Raw genomic sequence first — 22,854 nt, 5'->3', positions numbered from 1 at the left:
TAGTGCATAGAGGTTTTCCAGGCCGACACCTGATAAAAGTATTGCATTTTCTCATTCTTGCTCTAGACAGAGAAATGGTGTTTGGAAGGAGGTGTGTGGCTGTGGCATACTTCCCTGTGCCATCCCCCAGTGTTGGCAGAGGTACGTCATGCTGCTGAATGCCCTTGGAAATGAAGGCATGTGTTCAGGGTTTTGGCATTAAGATGCAAGTGGGGTCTGTTTTTTGAGACCTAGCTCTTCTGTTCTGGGGAAATGTGCTGCCACAGGTTGGTTGCTCGTGTCTCCATCCTCCATAAGACTTGATTTGCAACCTGAGAGGATCTTGGGACAGTTGAGACTTGAATACATAGAGCTTAAAATGAAGCACCTGGTGAGCTGTTTGGTTTAAAAGGTTGTTAGGCCATTAGTGTGTGCATGGAGGTGTTCAGTGCTGTGGGTCTGTCTTCATCTTGCACAGCAAGATGGCCAGAAATTGACCCTTGAGAAACTTGAACTAAACCAGCTCTATCAGTTCCAATGAGTGAAAGAGTGAAGGATGGTTATCATCGCTTCAAGCCCGTAAACAAAGATTCTCTTTCTCTCTAAAAGAGGATAGCTTGCTGTTGATCTGCAGCTTTTGGGTGAACCTGTTGCAAAAGTCCCGTCGACATGAACGTGAGTCATGTCAAGATGTTGTGGTCTCTGCCTGGGAGAGCAAGGCTGTTAGCTATTCTGGAAGGGGCAAGTGGCATCACAGATAAGATACAGACATTTATCTTTCGTTAGTGGAGATGAGGATGGGAGTGATGGGACCTCTGTGTGCCCTGTGGGGAGCTCCCATGGAGAGGAGATGGGTCCAGTCCCTTCAGGTGACAAGTCCAGTAGTATGGGTCTTGTGTCTCTCCCTCTGTAATTACTTGCCTTTTTCAACTACTGTGTTAGGTATTGGCAGGTCAGGCTTCTAATTTAGTCTTCCTCGCCGTGCACTGGTTCCTCTGGATTGCCTTGCTGCCCTCTGCTTCCAGCCTCTTTCTTCCCATTTCATTCAAACTGTTCAATTCCTTCTGTGCTTAGTAAACTAAGGTTTCAGCAGGACCCAACTGGACCAAGTAAACATATTTGTCTGTCCTGAACAAATAGTGCTGCAGCTTTCTCATTTCCTTCCTGAAAGCCATGGGGAAGTCTGCTCCCCTGGGCAGGAGAACAGTCCTCATAGGACAAAAATGAGGGAAATGTGACACTGCAACTGCTCTTTTCACTATGAGGCTGAGCCTGGTGTACCTAGTCAGGGACACTTGTAGCATGCCTGGAAGGTGAGTGTCTTAATCTTCTGTCTTTCACATTTCTCTGCTTTATTGTCTTTTTTCAGGGTTTTGCCAGCTATGGGATTTGGAAGTGTTTGGGTACCACCTTGATCCTTGCATATTTTCTGGGGCATAGCTGAGTGGATTTTACTGTGTAGTAGCTGCGAGTAGAGCAAATTGCTCCTTGATGACGTTTATATCCTCATTTGGAAGTTGGGTTTTGCAGCATCATGGGGCTCTTAGAAATGGCTGGGGAAAGCCATGTTGAAAATGCTTTTGAGATGGTGTCTCTGCTGTTCCTTCTGAAAGCCTCTGTCCATCAGCATGGGACTAACAAATTGTCCTGACACTTACAGGAACACAGCTGTAACTGCTTTGCCTGTACGGGGATTTGGCGTTGCTGTTTGAGGTGCTGGGGTGTGTCCATGTCCAGGCTTTCAGACAAATCCCTTTTGATGTGCGAAGCGTTGAAAATTGGATCAAGAAGCAGTGTCTGAGAGGAACTGCTGAGGGTGGCCGTTCCCTTTTTTCCCAATAGGAATGTTAATCAAAAGCTGGAAGAAAGGTACAGGTTTGAGTTTGGCTTGAGCAGAATAAACTTATTTTGCCAGTCCAATGTACTGATGAGGCTGGGTGGTTGTCTCTGCATCTTTTGAGGGCGTGCTGCTAAGTTAGCTGTAGCAGTGGTCTGACACTTGATGAATTGGTCAATAAAGAATGAGGGCGCTGGCTTCCACGCAGCTCCCAGTATTTCCCAGTTTGCTTAGCCTGCTGGTTGATGAGGTCAGTTGGCTAGTAGGTTGGCTTATTGCTTCCTAGGCTGTGTGCTGGCTGTACGTAGATGTGGGGCTGGACTGTGAGAGTTGGAATCTTGTTGTAAAGTGCCCTGAACTTGTGACAGATTTGTGGGTCCGTCATCCAGGTGATGCTTGGAGGATGTGTGCATGTCAGAGGCGGTCTCTGGAGCTGCTGGAAAATGGCACAGGTTTAGGTGGATTGTGGCTCTGCATGGAGGTAAAGCAACCAGCCCCTGAACAACAGGGTCATGTGTTGTTCTTTCTTGAGTATATGGCTTGCTCTGAGGTCTGCATGCCTGTGTAGTCTGTGAAAAAGCACTGCGAGCCTTTCCTTGCAAAAGCAAAATGGACCTCTCTAGCTGTCTTAGAACAGCCGAGACTGTTAAAATCAGAGATGATTGTTTCCTTTGTGTGCCTGCCCCGTAGCCAGGTGGAAGGGGAACTCCAGACTCAGCATCTTGGCTATTCCCAGCCTCTGTTCCGGGAAGCACCAGCTGATGTCTTGGGAGAAGGACAACAGCTCTCAGGGGATCTCTCAGTAGTGCTGCAGTCACATCAGAGCTCGGCTGGCTTTCTAGGTTTTTCTGCCCATCCAGTGTAATCTCTGCTTTCTACCTCAGGAGTTTTGCTTGCTTAACTGTGGTGTTTACGGTCTGGAGGTGGGCTGGCATGGTGTCTGGGGTGCACCCCAAGGGCATGTCCTTGTAGTTGGGGGTGCTCATCATTAAAGCAGGCAGTGCTGTAATGCATGGGTTGCCGTCAGGGCTCTGCCTACCTTTGTAGACAGAAAAGAAAGGAGGTAATTGCAGAAGTAACTTGAGCTGGATTGATAATCCTTGCAGAGCCATGTGGAGATGTTCCCACTCATCTCAAACCAGTCCTAGGAAGAGAATTGGGGCGAGTGATCCTGGGCAGGGGTCAGTGGGCTCTTTGGTGATTGGCAGCTTTGCCAAAACCTTGCAGAGCATCAGGCAGGCTCAACCTTGCCAGAGGTGCAGCCCTCAATTTGGATCACTGTGCTGTGGAGATGCACAAGTGGTGGAGTGTCTGCTCTGTGCAGCATTGCTCCTGCTTGGCTTTTTAGCATGGACAACCCTCGATCCCAAGCTGTCTTTGCAGATCACCCCAGGATGTGGTGGATATAGCAGAGAATTTTGGCCCTTTAGGCAACCCTTGTGTGGTTTTTAAGGTGGGCACAGCTCTGCTGTGAGGGACTGAATGAATCTCGGAATCTTCTTGCAGCAGGATGGATCTTCTCCATCTGTGAGTTGGAGCTTTGTTTCACACTGAAATCTGCTGGTTGTGGGCTGGTTTTTTAGAGTGCCTGTAGAAAGCATATGCAGTTTACGCTGGAGTCTGGAGGAGTTGTATCTGTGCCTTTAGACTTGAGTGGATTTTTCTTTGCAAGTCTAATGAGCCCTTCATGCTCCTCAGAAATCAATCCACTGATTTTTTCCCTTTCACTTCCAAGCAGTCCGATTAGTAAAAGCAGTCATTACATGTGGTGTGGCTCCTGTTTTCAGTCTTTTCTTTAAATATCCAAGGAAAGGGAGCACCAGGGGATACCTTCTGTTAAGCTAAAAGGATTATCGCTGCAGTTGGGCTAATTATTTCCATCTTTGCAGCCTCCCCACTGTACCTGCTCTGACCTCTCTTCCTAGAGCAGGTCCGGTATCGGTGTCTGTCCATCTTTGTGTCTGTGCCCTCTCTCTGTACTCTTCCTGAATTTCTTCAGAGTGGTTGGTGGGATTGCACCATTAATGCCCTGGGAAGGCAGGTGGATTTGTCCCTGAGCTGTCCTGTTCGGCTGGGTGGTGTGTGTGTGCTCCAAGTGAGCTGTGGCTCGGCTGTCTGTGGTGATGCTCTGTGGCCCATGGGAAGGACGAAGGCTGATGGGAGTTACTGAGGGATGAGGTGTAGTCTTAAGGGACAGGTTATACAAGTCCATAGGAAGAAGGGCTGTACTAAACTCTACTATTCGTGGAAAAACTTCAGCACTTAAAGAGAGGTGATGAAACTGCTCGTATTCATGGTTTTGAATAGCGCGTGTATGACTTCGAATGCCCTGTGGTACAGAGTTGCTGGGCTTTCTGCCACTTACCAACATTTCACTTTATGACTCCCCATCAGCTCCTGTCCCAGGCTGTCTGCCTGGAAGTGCCTGATGTAATTTCAGATGGATTTCATCAGTGTGTCAAGTCACTTGCTGCAGAATGAAATTCTTGATGTGTTTGTAAAGGGCTCAAAAAAATCTAAACAAGCCTCTCCCATAATCCTTGAACGTGTCCAGCTCAGCATCATGCATGTTTGTGCTGGCCTGGAGATCTGTTTTAGAGATAAATCAATTGTCTTCCATACATTGGAAAGAAGTGTTTTCTGGGATGCCCTTTTGAAGTTGAAATTGGAGTAGTAGGGGAGTGTTAAGAGTGGTGAAATTCTTCCCTGTTGAAGAAACCTATTGTCTTTTATTTGATCAAAGCTTGACTTAGATCCTGGGTATATTGGCTTGGTCCTACCATGAGGGTGTGTGTGTCTTGCTTACAAGCAGCTCTGCTCCGTCTTTCTCTTGAATGTCACTTTATGTGAGCTTCCTGGTGCAGGGAACACATCTGGCCAGCTGCACACGTTCTCAGTTTAGTTGAGGGCAGAACCAGACTGTCACAGCCAAGATGAGAGGCAAAGTGATGGGCAAACAGTGTTTTTCTTGGCTGGCTGCTGTGGCTTCGTATGCCCAGGTAGCAGGGGGAGTCTTTGGTAGGGGGTGGAGGGCATTATTCTCCAGGGGTGATGAGTGCAGGGATTGTGTGAGCTCTCATCAAGCTGAGATTCAGCAAGATGCGAGTGGAACGGAGACAGGAAGGGGCCCAAAGAGATGGAGTAAAGCTAACTGAGGGCATACCGTCTTGTCCTTGCCCTGGGAAGGGGCTGTTGGACCTCGATGACCAGAGGTGTGGTAGTGGGAGGGCTTTGGGAGCGGCGGTCAGCAGCACATCTGCACGACAATGTCAGAACTGTGTGTCCAGGATGAAAACTTGCTTGCACTGGGCTTACAGGTGACAAAATATTCCTGTCCTGGCTTGCAGGGCTCAAGGTGAGTGTGTAGGTTGTGTGTTTAGATTGAGGACACAGCTATGACGGAAGGGTGTGCTGGGAGAGACTGTCCCAAGAGAAGGGGGTAATCCACCAGGATGAGCTTCCTGGAGGTTGGTTTGTAGCTCTAGCCTTTTGTGAACTCTGAGTTGTGTGTCAGTGCAGGCTGCCAAGAAGAGCCTCTGTATAAAAATGCAACTTTTATCTGAAAGTGTGCTTCACTTTGGTATGGTCAGAAGTAAATGAAACGTAAGATTTGTAAACGTGGCTCATGTTCCTTTGCTACTGCTGACCCACCTTGTACAAAGTGCTGACTAGCTCCATGCAGGTGCTGAGTATTTTATTACCCTCCCACTGCAGATCCTGGATGTGATGGGGTAAAAGCTGCTGGGACTGAATTACCTCTGTGGCTTAAGGCAAGACTTGTGATGGAGCTGGACTGTGTGGTTGTGTTACAGAGGTAGAGCTTCATGTGCTCTCTACTGGTAGCTGTAGCTTGTGGTGTTAGTGAGCCCAAAGCTGGGATTTCATCTGAAGTCACAATTGCCTTTTGTGGTTCATTTTCAGTTCCTACTTACTTTGAATTAAAGGGCAGACTTTACCCTAAGCAAATTCTGCCCTCTGAAGTTACTTCTTTATATGTGGTTTTACCTACTGCCTCATCAGCATGACAAATGATGCTGCCCTGGAGCTAGCTGGAGGGATTTGTAAAATTGGCTTTTAACAATGGACATCTCCAAATTGGACAGAAAACTGCATGCTTTTCCCTTGGCATCTTCTGGTGTAATAATGGAGAGCCTGGCAGGCATATATGAGCAGAAATAATAAATGTTACTGTTGGGTACAAAAAGAAAAGCAGGTAAAATGTCCAGTTAAAGATCTGATGCTTGACCTGCAGTGTTGCTTGTAGTCACTGCCCATCAGTAAGCAAGAGAACAGATTCAGAAAGGATGGGACTAAAATGAGGGTATTGGACCTGTCCTGTGACAAAAGGAGTGACTCTGAGGCTTGCGAAGAAGAAACTTGCAGGGATTGCAATGGTGGATGATTGATCTGGAAAAATGGCAGCTGTGAACTGGAGAAAGGAGTCTACTGCACTGATCCCAGGTTTGGGTCTCCACGAGCAGTGTGTGCATCTTGGGCATCTGCCAAATCCAAGCACTATGTGCACACATGGGCATGCTGTCTTGTCTCCTTCCCTTTCTCATCAAACTTCCCTGTTCCTCACCTCTTTCCTTTCCATTTTAAATCTTGCTCAGCAGATCCATGTTCTGCTGCGGTGCAGCGGGACCCTCTTCACCGAGGCAGCCAGTGCTTACCTGGCCCTTGCCTTGGGCAAGAGCTCAGCAACTGGACTTGTTGAGAGCAAGATGGAGCCCAGCTGACCGCAGGGTGTACTGGGCTTCCAGCACCGGGAATCTCTCTTCTGCAGCACTGCCAAGCTGTCATCAGTGCATTCTTATTTTATGGTTTTGTAGCCTACTTTGCATGAATTTTGCCTCTCCCCTATTTTAGCATTAGCTGAATTACCTTGCCAGCTCCTCCCTTCTCCCAGGTTCTTCCAGGCAAGATGGGAGGAGAGTAATGAATGCTGCTTAATGTGAAGACACTTATTAATGCTTAATCTCTCAAATATGTCACTGCTTTTATTGTGTCTAATAATAATAGGGTTTATTGTCACGGCTGCCTGAGGTCTGTGCTCAGCTCTAAAGCATGTTTCATTAGTTACTGTTGCTCATGTACTCCCTTTATGGGGGGCGTTTTGACTCCATGGGTTTGTTTGCTCTATCAACATCCCAGAGCCTCTTGATGCTTAAGTTCTTAAACGGCAGATTCCTATACCATGGTTGTATCTGTGTTCGTGTGCAGATGAAAAGCATCATATCGATGCTTGTGGCAAAATAGCTTGAAATGGCCTGGGTGAAATGTTAGAAAGTCCTTGTTAGCAAGAGGGTGCTGGGCATACCTGGGTGATGCTGAAAGGAGATCAGCATGTGTAAAATGAGTTTTGGAACTGAGTAAGGATCGGTGGGCACTGAAGTCCTGTAGACTGCAGAGAGAAGTGCCCTGAACGCTTCCCATCTGTGGAAATGGGCAGTTCTGGAAGATGGGTAAAGCTATTGGGCTGTGGTGGGGTTTGCTTTCCTGCTGCCTGATGTCAGGGTGAGAACAGAAGCCAGTGTCTCCCACTGGCTGCTCTCTGCCTCCCTCGATATGGAATGACAAAGCGCTGTGGCTCTAGGTGTGGTCAGAGCCTCTTCAAATAGTCTGTCTCGATTCATGCACTGCAATAAAAAGAAACACTACTGAAATACCAACAACCCTATTTATTCCAGCCTTTGTATTAGTGACTTGGAGAGCACCCGTGACCTTACTGAACATGAATGGATCTCCTGTAACCTGAGACCAGGAGCAATATTATTTTAAGCAAGAAGTAAGGCTCTGAAGCAGGCTGTCCTTTTATACATATCATATGTGTGACAGCAGAGCTGCATTTAGAGCCGAAAGGGGATAAAAATCCCTGAGGAGACTGATTGTACCTCATTTATTTTTAACAAATGTACTGGGAAAGATTGAGCCTAAATTCCTAGACTTAGGGCAGTCTTAAAGTCGGGCAATTTCCACTCTTCATCCCTATGGAAAGGAAGATGAGCACCAGCTGGGCTTCCAGCTAGTTCCTGGGGAGGATGAAATGCACATGGATTCTCATTTTTCTTTTAAACTTGGTCCTCCTTTAGCCTTTGGGTTGGGAGGGGAAGTAATGGTTTTACAACCATTTGGCTGAATTTATGGTCTGGGTTCCCGTGTGGATTGCCACTATTCATGCTGCCTGCATCTGCTTTTGTTGCAAATCTGCTCACTGGCTCGATAAAACTAGAATCAAGGCAAGACAAATTGCTACCTGATTGTCATCCCGAGTGACCCAAACTGGGTGAAGACCAGCTGGAGGGAGACATCCGAGTGCTCAGTAGGGATGTTTTGTGTATAAAGATTTTTATTTGCTGTTCATTCTTACTTAAAAATCATTGTTTGTCCTGTGCCTCAGCATAGTTCAAACTGTGCTCCCTTGTTATGAAAAATAAAGGTCCAAATGCAGCTTCAGTTGGGAAGCAAGAGCTCTGGCTCTCAAATTCTGTTAACTTGTGCTGGGCATCAGGAGACACTACCGTCTCCCACTGCACCTCTCGCTTGCTGTTCATAGCATGGTGTGTGAAACTGGGAGCTAAAACAGGCACCAGCATCCTTGACTGAGTGGTGGCAGCCCATGAGCAGTCGGTTCAGCCACCCCCTGGGACTGGGGCAGCAACTCTGCCCACCCATTTCCCCATCATTCCTGGCCCAGGCCCTGCCCTCTCTCAGGAGATGAGCCATGGGCTTATCCTTAGGCTGTGCTCTTCTGCTGATGTTTTTTTTTATTTTTTTTTCTTGAGCTCCTCCAGATTAGGATTCTTTTTTTCTGCATTTATCTTCTTACTGCCCCTTCTGATACAGGTTTATTAAAAAACGCTGCTTTGAGTTTTTAATAAATACTGTTGTGAACATTTGGAGGGAACAGTGTGTTTTCTGCTGTTGTGCAATAACATGACAAGGGAGATCTAAGTGTAGCAGAAATGCTTGACGAATGTCCTATTGTTTGAGTCTTTTGGCCTTAAAAAAAGACATTCAGGAAACACACTCTGACTTTTGACCTCATCTGAAGTGTCTCTTAGTCATGAAAAGCAAAAATAATGCAGAAACTAGACAGAAACTAAAATTACCTTCTCTGAGCCCTGTCTTGTTGCATAGTGACTGCTGGGGTGAGGATGAATCCTGCTAAAGCCCCAAAAGCTTGTGAGAGCTGCCATGTTTGTTTCTTGGGTAAGAAACCAGCGTGTCAAGAACGTATGACTTTTTCCTTCCCCTGTATTTATAGAGAGACCGTCCTGCTAAGTCATCCTGCTACGTTCCAGTGCTGTCAGTCATCTTTGGGATGCTGGAACTGGACACTATGGAGCCAAAGGGTATTTGATGCCCAGTTTGAGTATCAAGTGGCTAAAAGTAATGACTTAGTGAAATAAGCACTGCGGGCAAACTGTGCGGTGATGCTTTGTCACAGGGGTGCATAGAGACCTGTGGTGCCACCGCAGTGGTAAACTGTGTTTTTTCAGGCAAGCTGGGAATGGCTGTTTCTGCACGTGTGTGTCTGAGATGCTTGCCCTGGGATTCTTACCACTGCTGAGGGCAGTGGGCATCGCTGCATAACCCAGCTGCCTGGATACCCTGTCTGTTCCCTCCCTGTTCCTTGAGACAGTACTGGGAGCCTCGCTGCTCTACCACACTGTAGACCAGTTCTGCACTGGAAATCTTTGCAGCCAGGAGCTCTGCAGACTTGGATCCTGTAGGAGTAAAATAGCGTTCCCTGGGAAAACTCACCTGACTTGGCTTCTTCCCTAGGACAGGCTTTCTGTTGCTGCAAAAGTGATGCCAGCCATGGTGGTGTGGCAGTAGCTGGAGCAGATGGTGCTGTTGTCATCGTTTTAATTTCTAGCCATGTGTTGAAGCAGCTCAAAATAACTTAAGAAATGAAGGCCCAATCCAAGAAGATACCTTGAATGTTTTCCTTCCCTTGAGGAAAATCTCCTGCAATATTAGTGTCCACAGCACTTCCCTGGTTCTGTCGCATCTACTCTGATGAGGATCACTCACATTTGTAGTCTAGAGCTGTGGCATGAAGAATCTTTTATATTTAATATCTTCATTACTGAGGCAGCATTGAATATTCACAGAACTTCTGCATAGGCTGTTCTGTCAGGGTGCAGCAAATGTTGTCAGCACTATGAAATCAAAGAAAGAGGAGCAGCTGAGATCAAAGTAAGCAATAAACACATGCCTTGTGTATTGACAGTATCTTTTTCAAGCCAGAGGCAAAACCTCAAGGGGCTCAGGGTGCAGCTGAATGGCTGCTGGTGCTGGCACAGTGCTGGCTTTCCCCCTCTGCTACGTTGGTGCTCCAAAGCTGGGGTGAGATGACCCGTAGCACCACTGTCACACACAAACTTCTGCTACTGAGGGGTTCAGTTCTGCTGGTTTAGCGCTTTGAACCACCTCCCACTGGGGTGTTTGAGCAGTGGTGGTGGTGTAAGGAGTAAAGACCAAGCAGTGTGATCTGAGCCTGGCTTGTTGAATTGCAGCCTTGCTCTTCCCAGTTTTGAGGTGGGGGCCTTGCTCTTTGGATCTTTACACAATCAAAACTCTGCTGCTCTGAGGCCAAGGTGCCTACTGTTTTTCACCACATATTTTGGGCCCTTCCTGTGGTGCTGCACCACATGTACACATTACCAGCTTGGTTGAGGTGGAAGGTGATAGCAAGTATCCAGTTCTTCAAGTCCATTTACAGGTGTAAGTGAAGTTTTGTTCTCATAAAATTCTCCTAATTTAGGAGGCTTCTGGTTGCACATTGATCTCTTCCCAGTGTCAGCATCATTTGAGCCTAGTACCAAACACAGCAGCATCGTCTGCCTTTGGACATAGAGAGGTAGGGGAAAGAAGCTGGTGTGCAGCCTGCTCCCTGCTTGCACTGAGCCAGCTGGGTGCAGCGGGTCTTGGAAAAGTGCAGGATGTGGCCCTTCCCAGCAGAGGAAGGCTTAATCCTGCTGTGTATCCAAAGGGGCCCTGGCTCTGTGCACCACAGCAAAGGTGGCTGTTTTTTTTCTGCAGCAAATAAAGAAAAGATTAATAGGGCTGGCAGGAAGGTGGCTGAGTATTGTGGGGGGTTTCTCTCCTTTCTTTTTGCACTTAAATGCAGAATACTGAACTTAAACTCTTCAGTGCAGAGTGTGCCTATGGTGTGTGCCCTCTGCAGATGGCTCAGAGCTGGTATTTGATTCCACATTCACACCGGCTTTCAGACATGTCTCTAGCCTGTGGCTCTCGTGCACCAAATGGATGCTGCTGTACGTGTGCCACTACAAAAGCCTGCGGAGAAAGGAAATTAGCAGAGCTTTGGTTCTTGCGCTGGCAGTCGTCTCTGCTGGGTCCTACAGCACATGGCTGTGCTGCAGTAGGTTGTAAAATGGAGACGGTGCTGGAGAGCTTGCGTGAAGATGAACAGCAGAGCTGCTTTCAAGGAGTCGCTGTTCATTAACCTGCTAGAAACACCTTTATCTGGTGCTTTGCTCGATCACGACGCACGCCTGCTAGGTGGGGTGAGCACCTGTCTGAGAGCTCGGCTCCACGCCGTCTTGTCAGCCAGCATGACATATTTTCACCCTCCTGTTTGTTTGAGGGTGCTTGGTGTCTGTCTGGTTAATAAAGAGTGAGTTTTGGGGTATTTCTCAGCTCTTCAATTGATGGAATTGCCTTTCAGGAGCTCTGTCCAAGAACCCAAGAAGGGTGTGACAGTGCTCAGTGTCCTCCCAATTTGGCTGTGTTCAGGGAAATGGGAGTGACCCTGTATCCCTCAGCATTTCCCTGCCCTGGGATGTGTTGTGGCACCCATTGGAGCATGAAATAAGTCCTGTCAATTTGTTTCTGACCTCATATTAGTGAAGAAAATTGTGATAACCATGAGAAACTGCTGGCCACAGTAATAGTCCTGCTTGTGGTAGATTGCAAGCGTTCGCAGACCAGATGAGCCCTGCCAGGCTCCTTTTACTGCTGAGAACTGTGTGAAAGGGACCTTCCTCGACTGCTTATCCTGGGAACATCCTTTATAATCATTCCACGTGAGTGACAGAGAGGAGTGTGGCAGCTGTCAGTTAGTGGGGATGGATGTCTGATTTTCCTTCTTCAGGCAGTGCAATCTCTCAGGAAAGCAATTTCTTTCCCCTCATGGTGTGATTTTCCAACAAGGTAAAGGAGGCTTTTGACGGGGCAGAATGCTGCCGTGCCATCGACTGTCTTAATGAATTAAGATTCCAGTGGCATTTTGGGGAAGTTTTCTTTCCTCTTTTCCCTCTCCCTGTCCAGGCACACATAAACATTACTTTTTTTGCTATTGCTGGAAGGTAGCACACTAAGAACACATTGACTTGTATTGCCTTCCCTGCTGGACTCTATTTGGTGGCAGCGGGCAGGCTGGGGCGGCAGCTCCTCCCAGCAACCGGTGAGTCTGTCCAAGGACTTTGCTGTACTGATGTGCATAGCAGTTCAGCCATGTCTCAGCATGCAGCGCAGCCTTTGAAAGGCAGTTCAGGGGAAATACTGTGCTTTCACCATTTTCTGTTAAGTGAATAATGACTGGTACAAGCCGGAATGCTGGTGAGCCCGCCTTAAAACCTGCAGCAGCAGGGAAGATGCTCTGATTTCCAGCGGGTTGGGCTGAGCCTGGGATGTGAAGAGTCAGAGAGAATTAGCTGGTAAATAAGATCTCCTGCCTTCTCTTTGATCCGCTCTACGTGTTCAACTACTTAAAGGCTTCCCAAGCAAGCAGGATTTTGGGGGAGGAAGAATTTATCTACCCAGAGACCATCTCATGGTTCTCTGAAATGCACGACTGCAAGATACCCTAGCAGGGGGTTGGGAAGAAATCTGAAGGTAGCCTAGTAAATTCCTGCCAAAGAGGCTTCTCTTCCTTTTATTCACAAAGAGCCTGCTGAATAGACAGGGCAAGATTTAAAACTACTGTTGCTTCCTTGTTTGATGCAGTGTAAGCCACTGATCAGAGATTTAATCTAGAAAAAGTTAGTGGATTTAGAGACAGCCTGAGCGGATTTAGAGACAGCCTGATCTTTGCATCGTAGTATGGAATGAGAAGGATGATCTGAAGTGCTGACACCTCCCTGGGCAGCAGATGACCTTAAATGCCCTCCTGTAAGAGAAAGTTGGGGCAGGAGGGGCTGCTATAGTGATGTAACAAGAAGTTGGTTTTGACTTGGTTAGATAAGCCAGACAAAAGACAAAGAAGAAAGGTAGGAAGGGATAGAAGGTCAAGGAAGGAAGATACAACTAGCAGCAGTAGATGCTGCAGGTGGACACGGAGGTGCTCGGGTTTCAGGTGAGGTGGTGGTGGAGCCTTGCTGCCCTTATGTCCCTGTAGTGTCCCTCAGGAGCTTCCTCTGGTTTCTCTACTCAAGTGCTGCTCCAGAGAGACCTGCATGAAGGAGAGCAGTGCAACGGGGAGAACATGGCTTGTGGTGTCTGTGGGAGCTTGGTTTTCACTCTGGTTTGTCCCCAGCCTGCTCTGTGACAAGCCTTTTCACCTCTGTTTCCCTTTCAAGGAAGATGGGAATAATGATATATCTTTGGTAAACCACCTTGTGCTTCTATCAGTAGCAATTCATTCAAGATTTAGGGTTAATATTCCTACATCACAAAATACTTGTGTGTGTTCCCTCAGATGATTCCCAGCACATTCCTGTTCCTGGAAGAGACCACTTCTGTGGTGCCCTTTTATTTGGGCAGAGGAGAGATGCAGATAAAACCATTTCTCATCTCCTGAAACCATCTTGGGCCATGGGCTGGAGTTGTGTGCCTGGATAATCTGGTCTCCTAATTGCCACCCTGTGCGGAGGCAGCTGCTGAACCGGGCCTAAGCTGATTTGGGATGATGAATTCTGTTAGTTTAATTCTCAGCAACGCTGAGGAACTTGTCAGCATGTGAGTATCCCTTGGTTTTTCTCTAGCTGCTAGCATGCCCTGGAGACCTTTGCCAGCTGGTGACACCCAGCAGTTAGCTTGCAGAGCTCTTGGCTATGGAGAGGTTAGATTTGACGGTTCACTGAGCTCTTGCATCTTTGAACCCTGCTTTTCTATTCCCTTTTGATGCTGTTTGGATGGAATTGTGGCATCTTATTGCTTGGGGCTTCCTTGCCCAGTGACCACCCTCACCTTTCCCCATCTCCTTTCCGGATTTGTAATCTGTCATTAGCTGGTGTGGGAGTGGTTTATTGCCTGCTGTCAGTAACCTTCAGATCCCAAATGGGTGTGCATGAAGCCGGTGTGACCGCCCTTGCTGCGATGAGGCTCCTGTGCCTCAAAGCTGTTCTGCTGTGAACCCAAACCCACCTCTCGTCTGCATGGAAGGTGTCCTGCCACCAGAGAAAGGTGTTAAAAGTTCCAGGCCCCCAAGGAGTCACTTAAACTATAACATGGAAAAAATGTGAGGGGAAAAAAAAAGGAGCGAGATGAATTTTTGAGACTCCTTCTGTTGCAACTCCCTCCTCTTGTTCTGAGAGGCATTTGTCTGTCTTTGAAGCTGAAGGAAGTTTTTCTAGCCTCTTGACTCGATAACTTGAAACTCCATGTAATTTCTCAGATCACTGCATTTTAGGCAGTGCCTGCGATTAATGAGATCACTGTCCATGTTCCTCCCTCTGTCAGCTTCTTGGAAAAACAGTACTGGGAGAAGTGCACAAAGGAGATAAAAAGGAAGTTGCTTATGAATTATGAACAACCTTTCAGGCTGATGTTATTTCACGGGCTTGCCAATCCATTTTAATTAAGTAATTCAGATGGAATGATGCTTTTTTTAAAACCTTGTTTGTGTTTGATCACCTTTCAGAGGTAACACTTAGATAGCTCATGTTTGTTGAATTTTCAAGTGACAAGAGTGGGTGCTTACTGCCCTTACTGACTAAATAACAGAGAAAGAGAATGCTGCTATGGCCTAGCACAAGACACAACAGCCAAGAGACTTTACTCTGCCTGTGTCTGGAAATTAGCTGGGTGATTGCTTGGACATTCTGTGGCTGGTGTTAAAGGTGGAGCCGCTCGGTTGGACCCAGTGATGAGCATCAGAGTGTGCGAATCCAGCCAGTATCTCTCAAAGCATTGCATTCACCTTCTGCTGAAATTTCTCTTTTCTCTGTTTTCTTACCAATGTGTGGCTAGTAACCCCCCGCACCCAGCCGCAAACAGATCTGCCAACACCTAGTTTATTTTGGGATTTGTGTGTATGTAAATCGAGCCATTAGTTCCCAGGCTCGTGATCCCTGGAGCTGCGCAGTTTGGATTGCTACAGATCGAGACGCAACCTCTTCCTCTGTGATTGGGGATAATCCTGCAGCCGTTCAGAAACGGTGACTGTCGGATTGTGTCCCGTCGATCCTTGGGCCGCGGTTGTAGCCCTGCGTGTTGCTGGACCCACGGGTGAGTGGGGTGCAGCTGCTGACTCACTTTCCTTGGACGGGCATCGTGGGAGCACTCATCTCCTGGCACCAGAAGGGTTGCGGGAATGTGGTTTTCGTGCTCCTTTGTGATAGTGCTAATGATGTTTTCTGGCACAGATTACGCAAGGCTGAATGCCACCGAAGCACAGCTGTGTGGTCCCCGGCATCTGCTTTCTTCCCCCTCCGCCACTGGGCCGCTCTCAATAGGGTACGTTGTTTTCAGCCCTGGTTTTATTTACCTTTCATTGCAGAGAAACCTTTTGCCAAAGGATTAAGACTTTGGGTTGCCCGACTTAATTTGGGATCTAAATCTTCCCAGGCGGAGAGCGCTGGAGGCTTTGTGCGCAGTTTGCTGGTGGTGAGCCTGAGCGGCAGCAGAATGAGAGCTCTGCTGTGTCTTTGTGCTGCTGGTGATGTGTCCTGACTGCGCTCCAGAAAGACGTCTGGGGTGCCTGTTCGCTGGCTGTGCAGGAATTGCTGCTGCAGACTGGGCATGGGGCTGTGTGGAGCCCTGTGGTGTGCAGCACAGAGGGCTCATGAGGCAGGAGAAGCATGCTGCTTTACGGGAGAAGTTTCTTTCCAACACCCGGGGCTGATTTATGTCCTATAAACAGGGCTTAAATGTGTTCTAGCTGGGGACTTCTTATGTATTTCGTTCATTTATTGATACAATTTTCTTTTTTAATCCTGGTGTGCATAGGTCTTGTCCATTCTCCTTCTCTCTTTATGAAATAGTATTTGTAGCTGCTGTTACAGTTCCTCTTGGAGGAAGGGTGCAGCAGTTGTTTCATTTGGACCAGTTTTCATGTGTGTGGGTGGTGCTGGGGTGGGAGGTTGCCATGAATTGAGCAGTTGGCTTTACTCGAAACAGTGCCACCCCAGCTGTGCTCTAGTAGTTTTTGCTTCTGCTGACAGACCAGACCAAGCCATTTTATTGATGCCTTCAAGCCTAACAATCTATTTAGAAAATAAATTTGCAGAATAGGCAGTGGAAGCAGAGCAGTGCTTTCATTTCTGGCTCAGTTCTCCTGGGCATGAATGCAGGATGGTGTCAGGGATGTGGCTCTGGTGCCTTGACTTATGGTCATTGCATCTTGCAAATGAAGCAAGGTCAGGCTGGCTGCGGGCTGGCACGGAGCTCTCTGTGGTGTTGGACAAAGGGTGGTGCGTGGTTTTGCAGTCAATGTGGGAACCATCACACAAAGCTGATGGGCTTTACTGTCAGGTCTCTGTAACCTCCTCTGAGAGGAGTGATGTTGCTTTCAGTATCCTTTTCAAACTCTACAAGAAAAATAATTTTTTCCTCTTTAAATGACTTGTGGACCTTGAGCTGACTAATAGCTTTCACTTCCTGACCTAAACTTCAGTGCTGTCGATGGCTGTTAAAGGTTTACATCGTTTCACTTAAGGCTTTTCATTATTGGATGTGTGGTTCTTCATGCTTTGAGCTCTTTGGAGTATAAATTGCTATTTTGGCTTTTAGCCCCTAACATTTTATACAACACAAGCCTGCAGGGACTGTTCTGGGGCCCGGTTCAGCTGTGAAATGCTTTTGGAAATGTTTGAGGGTTACTCCTGGTTGTTCAGTGTTGAGCTTAGCTGGTTGGGTCGTGGAGAAGCACATCTGGAGCCAGCCTGGATGCCACGAGCCGTCCTGCGCTCTCTCTGCTCTGCTGATGGATCCACACACACCTCCAGCCCACCCCGCTTACAGCAAATCGGAATACCTGCTCCTCTCCAGTTTACACTGGTCTGAGAGCGGGGATGGCAATATTCAAGTCTCAAACCAGTCGGAGGCTTGAGGGCCGCTGTTCGTAACCCTTTATCACTGGGAAAACAGCTCCAAGCCTGGGAGTGAAATACGCTGCGTGCCAGCCTGCATTTCATCTCAACACTGATGCGAATGGCAAAGCAATTGCACTTGGTGGCAGGAGATGGCCAGGCTCTCACTGGTTAAACTCACCTCTCGGACAAACTGGATTTATGCTCGGGGTCCTAACCAGGTTGCACATACAGAGCAAACACCAGAGGTGCTGGTGGGCTGAGCCTACGCTGCCAGAAATCAGCCTGTTTCTCCTGCTCTTGGCAACAAAAACTTTGCCCCCTTACTTGCCTCCTCGTGTGCCTTGTTGCTCAGCTCAAAATGACTGCTCAATACGCCTCTTCTCTCAAAAGGCGGGCTGCAGGTTTGAAAAATGTGAGGTTTGGAGGAGCTGTTAATTATGGGATAGGCTGTTGCTTTTTAGATAGAGTTCCTGGTTAACAAGAATACTTCTGCTGGAAGGGGATAAGATTCTTAGGAGTGTTTGTGCTTTATCTGTCATGCAGAGGGTGCTGCCAAAGTTTATCTCTGTGCAGCTATCCTTGCTGTAATTATTCATTACTGAACCATGGCGTCAAGGTGGGGTTAGTTTTACAGTTTTTAGAATATTTTTTCCCCTTAATGTTATGTTTTTCCCTAAGAAGGATTTCCCCATCCCCCACTTGAAAAGAAAAACAAATAGGATTATCATTATAGGCTTTTTTCAAAATTCAGAGTAGTTTCTCAAATGCACAATTTTCAGACCATCTTTGTTTAAGAAGTCTAATCTAAAATATACAATTTTAATAAGGTTTAAATTCTCTTTAGTCATATGAATTCATTACCTGAGTGAAAACCCAAAAGGGAGCTGAGACTTTCCCTCTAGAATAAGAAGGGGTTTGCATATAGGCAATTCAGTTTTGCTTCTTGGTTTCAACAGGACACATCTATCCCAAAACTGTGTGCATCATCAGTATGTTTTGAGTGAGCAGTGCTTTTATCTGACATCTACAATAGATGAAAAAGAAAGAGGGAGAGAGTGAAGTTCAGCATCCATTGGAGAGACATAAAGTGTCTTTATAGATGATGTTCCTGGTGAATAGGACTATATGATTATATGGCCTCTGTGGGAGAGTTTTGCAGCTTAGAGATAATGGTGGTGGCAGCTCACTTATACTTACCCATTGAATCGCTTTGTGTGCTTAATGTTATTTATTTGCTTATCTGGTGCTGATGGAATTTCATCAGCCCTATTGTAATGGGTTTAAATCTCAGCCCTGGCAGGCCTCAGAGGGCAAGCTGTAGGAAATGCTTCCCGAGCCACACGGGAGGGGCAGTGCTTGTGAGAAAGGCATCTGGTGAGTGGGCATTTCTTTTGCTATAAAAGCAAGATGCTGTGGGAACCATGTGGGAGCTGGATCCCCCTCCCTGCCCCTTGGATCGTGGCAGTTTGAGGAGTTTTTGTTCTTCTCCACCACTGACTGCTGCACACAGTGGCTCAAGGTACAGAGTAACTCTGCTCCTCTGCCTGCTGTGCTGCGGACACGGTGGGAGGACATTGCGCTTCCTCTGCTTGGGGATATGCTTCTGCTCTCCGTAGGAAACCAGCATCGACCTCCAAAATCACCCTGTCCAGATGAATGAGCGTCCGGAGCATTTCATAAGCTGCAGCCAGGTTTCAGGTGCTCTCAGGGTCCCACTGAGTGGTTTTTTGATGGATCTTTCTGGCTTTTGGTTGTGCTTTTTTCCATGTAACAGAAAAGGCAGCTCTTTCTTTCTTGTCTCTGAAAAATTAATGGCTGCATCCTCCTGAGCCCACCTCCAGTCCTTTAGCTCCGAGACGGCTGCATCCTGCCATGCGTGGAGCTCGGTGGGAATGGGAGCTGCCTCTGCCCGGCTGTGAGCAGCACAGCGTTAAAAACCTTTTTGCAAAGCTCAGGCAGATAGCAAGATCATCAGCTTCTCTGAAAAACACCCGGCTGTTTCTTTGTGCTGAAAAGCCCTGGCACTGGCAGGTCAGTGGGAATCGGGGTGACAGTCAGCCCTGCGACCGGGCGGCCCCGTGCGCCCACCAGCAGATCCACGGGCATTTGCTGAATCACGGCTCGCTGCTGCTGTGCCAGGGCTGCGCTGTTGCTAAATGCTCTATTCAGAGGAAAAGTGGAAGATCTTTGGCTGTGTCGGATGCTGCCCATGGAGTCAGCAGATGAGCCTCCGGTGGGGTACATGAGCTCACCAGTTGTCAAGCTAGGAGTCCTGTCTGGATGGTGTCCCGGGAAATTCTTGTCCAGAGGCGAGAAAGGACTAAATGTATCTTTTCAGGGAGATTGGGGGAGACACTAATTGCTCTTCTCCAAAAAAAACAGGTGGGAGGAAGAGAGAAAAGGAGGCAGAATAAGAAACAGCCTAATTGAAATCCAGCACAGATTTGTTAGTGCCTCTGGGTCTGCAGTTGGGAGGCAAAGATGTTAATATCTGTAGACGTTTAGTGAACTGAGCTGGGCTGGGAACTCAGCTCAGCCTGTTAGGGACCAACAGCTGTGAGTGAAGTAGGAACTGCTTCTCCCATCCACGTTTTCCTACCAAGAGACAGGGCAGCACATGGGGAAAACTGCTGTACTGTCCTGGGTGTGTGTTTGGGGCAGAGGGGTCACACATGCACACACACAAACATGCACACAGAAGAGCAGCACATCTGAGCGTCATTTTACAGTCGTGTTTATGCCCAAGTTGCTTTTGTGCCCTGCACACAAGGTTAACATTATATTTTAGTATTTCAGTGTGAAGTAGACCTGTAAATAATATCAAGCGGCAGCCAGATGAGACCAGGATATAATCAATATGATCCTTTGAGCTCTGGGAGGAGGGCAGCCATCTGTCCAGATAATTAGGGCCCACCATTTTGGGGGCAAAAATTAGGTATTTAATTCTTTACTATTTATACCACTATTTTTATGGGTGATTTCCTTTCAGGGCTAGTTCTCGAACTTACTTGGTACAGTTCTGTGAAATGGCTTTGTAGCTGTCTAAGGCAGAAATTAAATTGCATAGTCATCTTGCTTAGGCTTAAAAAAAGCTGGGTGAGAGATCTGGTTACTGGCATTGGAGTTTCTGTTGCATAGTTCCATATATCCAGTTAGGTTATTGCCAGCAAACAAATCCACATGAGTTTGCTTCCTTGCTGTTGGTAATCTGAGCTTCATTGCTGGATTGATTTGCTCCTGACGGTCATGGAAAATGTGTGATTACACTAATAGCTGGTTATTAATCACTGCCAATGGCTGTAATTATATCAGCTATTAGGAAGTCAGCTAAAAGCAATGCCTGTCCAACCAGCACGGACAGTGAGGAGAAACACAGTTCCTGCTTCACAGGAGCAGATAGTGTTTGTTGGAAACTTCATTTCCTTTTGTGGATAGATGCATGTTAGAAAAATAACTCTGAATTTTAGCACCTTTCTACTTCCACCGCAGTGTCCAGACCCATTTACTGGACTTCGCTCTATACCACAATGTTGACTTTCTGAGCACTGTGAGAAGGATTCAGGGTTAAGTAGCCATTGTGCTGTCCTCTGAGACCCACAACCAAGAGAGACCCTCTTCTCTAAGAGTGCCTGGTCCAAATCCATCTCTGGAGAGTGCTGGTTTACCCCTGTACGTCACTTCTGGATTGCTTTTGAGATGATCATTGTGTCGTTAAAGCTGTGTATTCCTGTTGGGTGTAGCCAAAGAGGTAGAAGGCAGCTTTCCTTCCTGCGGCAGTATCACACCTTGCCAGCAGACACTTTTGTTGAGAGACCGATTAAATTGGCAAATGCAGAGTTTGGAGCATCTGCACTGAGCATGCTGCTCCTGCTAATCACCTGTGACAAAACGGTGGCTGAGCAGTGTCCTGTGGGCACCAGAATGGTCATTTTGCTTGGGACATACTAAATACCTGTGGAATGTTGATGTTGCAGCTGGGCAGAAGTTGCCTATATCCCTATTGTGATGGATGCAGTGGCTGGCACATGCTTTTGCTTGTGCAGGAATAATTAGATCTTCCCTTTGCTCACAAGGAACATCTGCTCGTGTGTCTTTTATGCAAAATCTGTGTTTTCCTTTCGGCTCATGCCCATGGGTGATTTTTTTCTGTCCTCTGAGTGTGTATTGCTGTGATGTGCTGTGCTGAGAACTTGGTGCAGCTCTGCCAAAGAATGGTGTCTGGCTGGGGCAGCCCTTTTAGATCCCAATTTGGCATGTTAACACTCCCTTCCCACTGTCCTCCTCCTTTGATGACTGCAGAAAAAGCACGCTCCAGGTGGATTTGAAGACACTAGCATTAGATGCTTCAGGGAGTATTTCAGCACTGGTATGAAACCCAATAGGTAACATGCATCTTGAGCTTTGACCTTCCCTGAGCACAGCAGTGTGATTCCAGACTCATCAGGAAAAGGGAACAAAGTGGATATCTTCTTACAGTGGCTGAAAAGATGGTTGGCTGTTGTCTGATTGCTTGCGGTAGGATGTTTAATGCTCCTGGAAATTGGCTGACAAACCAAAATTGTCTCACGGAGCAGTAGATGGGAGTGTACCGATTGGGCTCCGGATGAAGGCCTGTTGTGTCAGGTTTTGCCTGATGGGTGTTTGTTTCTACTCTTCTCTCCAGGTAACTTTGAGAGATGGCGGAGCAGCGTCAGGACGTCACCATGATGGAGGATCATGCAGCTGGCCAGGAGAAGCACATCCCATCAGGTGAGCACCTCCAGGAGGAGATGGTGTAAAGGACTTGCCCTGCCTGCTGCTGAGAGAATGACCTAGGTGGGGAGAGCAGGGCCAGTGTGTGAGGGGTCCCAGGGGACACCCAGGAGGGTAGTGTGTGTATCTGGAAGGCTACTGTGGATCAGCTGGCTGCAGCCAGTGGAGAGTGGGTAGCCTACAAGATGCTCTGATGTTCACAGTCACAGGAGAACGCTACTGTTTGATATTGCCTAGCAAGAGTAGAACAACCCCTCGTATCCAGACTGGTGATGATCTTATTGCTGCAGCTTTGCAAATGTGTGTTTCTGTGTTCACTCCTTAGTTTGCTATAAAAATACAGTGCTGCTTTTATTTCGAGACACAGCTCAAGGATGCTGCTTGCTGCCTGCTTTTCTCACCTGCACAGGGAGATGGGGGGAACCAAACAGAGCGCTCTGGGAGCAGGGGCCATGCAGGAGTCTTTCGCCCCATATTTCAGACCTGCATTTCTCAAGAAGCCTTTTCTTTCTCATTCCACCATGCTCCACAATTGAGCTTGGAAACCACCCACGTAACACCAGCAAACCTGGTGGGACTCGCTCCCAGCTATGCTCCATATAAACATCATCGTAATTTTCTTTTCTTGAGATGCCTTGGACACAGCTTACACCAGATAAATGGATTGTCTCTGTCCTGGAGAGAATCCATAGCATCCATTCATGCTGAGTTCTGTAATGCATTTCAGTCTGATAGCTCCTCTTCAGCTTGTAGCCTCAGCTTTGCACATCACAGGTTCCCAGGGATTTTACTTAAGTTAGTTTGAATCTTCTTTTCCAAGTCATTTTCTCCAGTTCTTGTTATTTTATTTGCCCAGACTCCTTGCAGAGAGGAGACTTGAGCTCTTCCAAAAGATGACTTTTGCAAGCAAGTCTTCGCACAGAAGACCAGTGTGCTACACCAAGCCCTTTGCAGAGACTTCCTGGTTTGCAGTGATTAGAATTAACACATCATGGAAGCTTTCAGCAGCCTGCTCCGGGAGGGAGGCTAATGGCCCCAGAAATGGCAGAGAGGACAACA

General features: G+C 47.4%; 1 protein-coding gene across 17 annotated transcripts in view; it reads left to right on the top strand.

Moving 5' to 3' along the window:
* The window catches only part of MAPT (microtubule associated protein tau), a 52,911-nt gene that overhangs the window by 2,067 nt on the left and 27,990 nt on the right, over window positions 1-22,854 (top strand). For 15 of the 17 annotated variants that reach the window (XM_042787171.1, XM_042787172.1, XM_042787168.1 and 12 more), the window contains exon 2: window positions 21,707-21,792. In XM_042787171.1, the coding sequence (XP_042643105.1) occupies window positions 21,720-21,792 (73 nt within the window). In that variant the 5' untranslated portion in view covers window positions 21,707-21,719. Of the gene's footprint in view, window positions 1-15,375; window positions 15,467-21,706; window positions 21,793-22,854 lie in introns of all 17 variants that reach the window. The other 2 variants (XM_042787160.1, XM_042787156.1) reach the window with 1 other exon arrangement.

Source organism: Tyto alba, unplaced genomic scaffold (genome assembly GCF_018691265.1).
Source record: "Tyto alba isolate M040663 unplaced genomic scaffold, T.alba_DEE_v4.0 Super-Scaffold_12, whole genome shotgun sequence".
Taxonomy (NCBI): Eukaryota; Metazoa; Chordata; class Aves; order Strigiformes; family Tytonidae; genus Tyto; species Tyto alba.
This window is presented reverse-complemented; position numbering and strand designations above follow the sequence as displayed.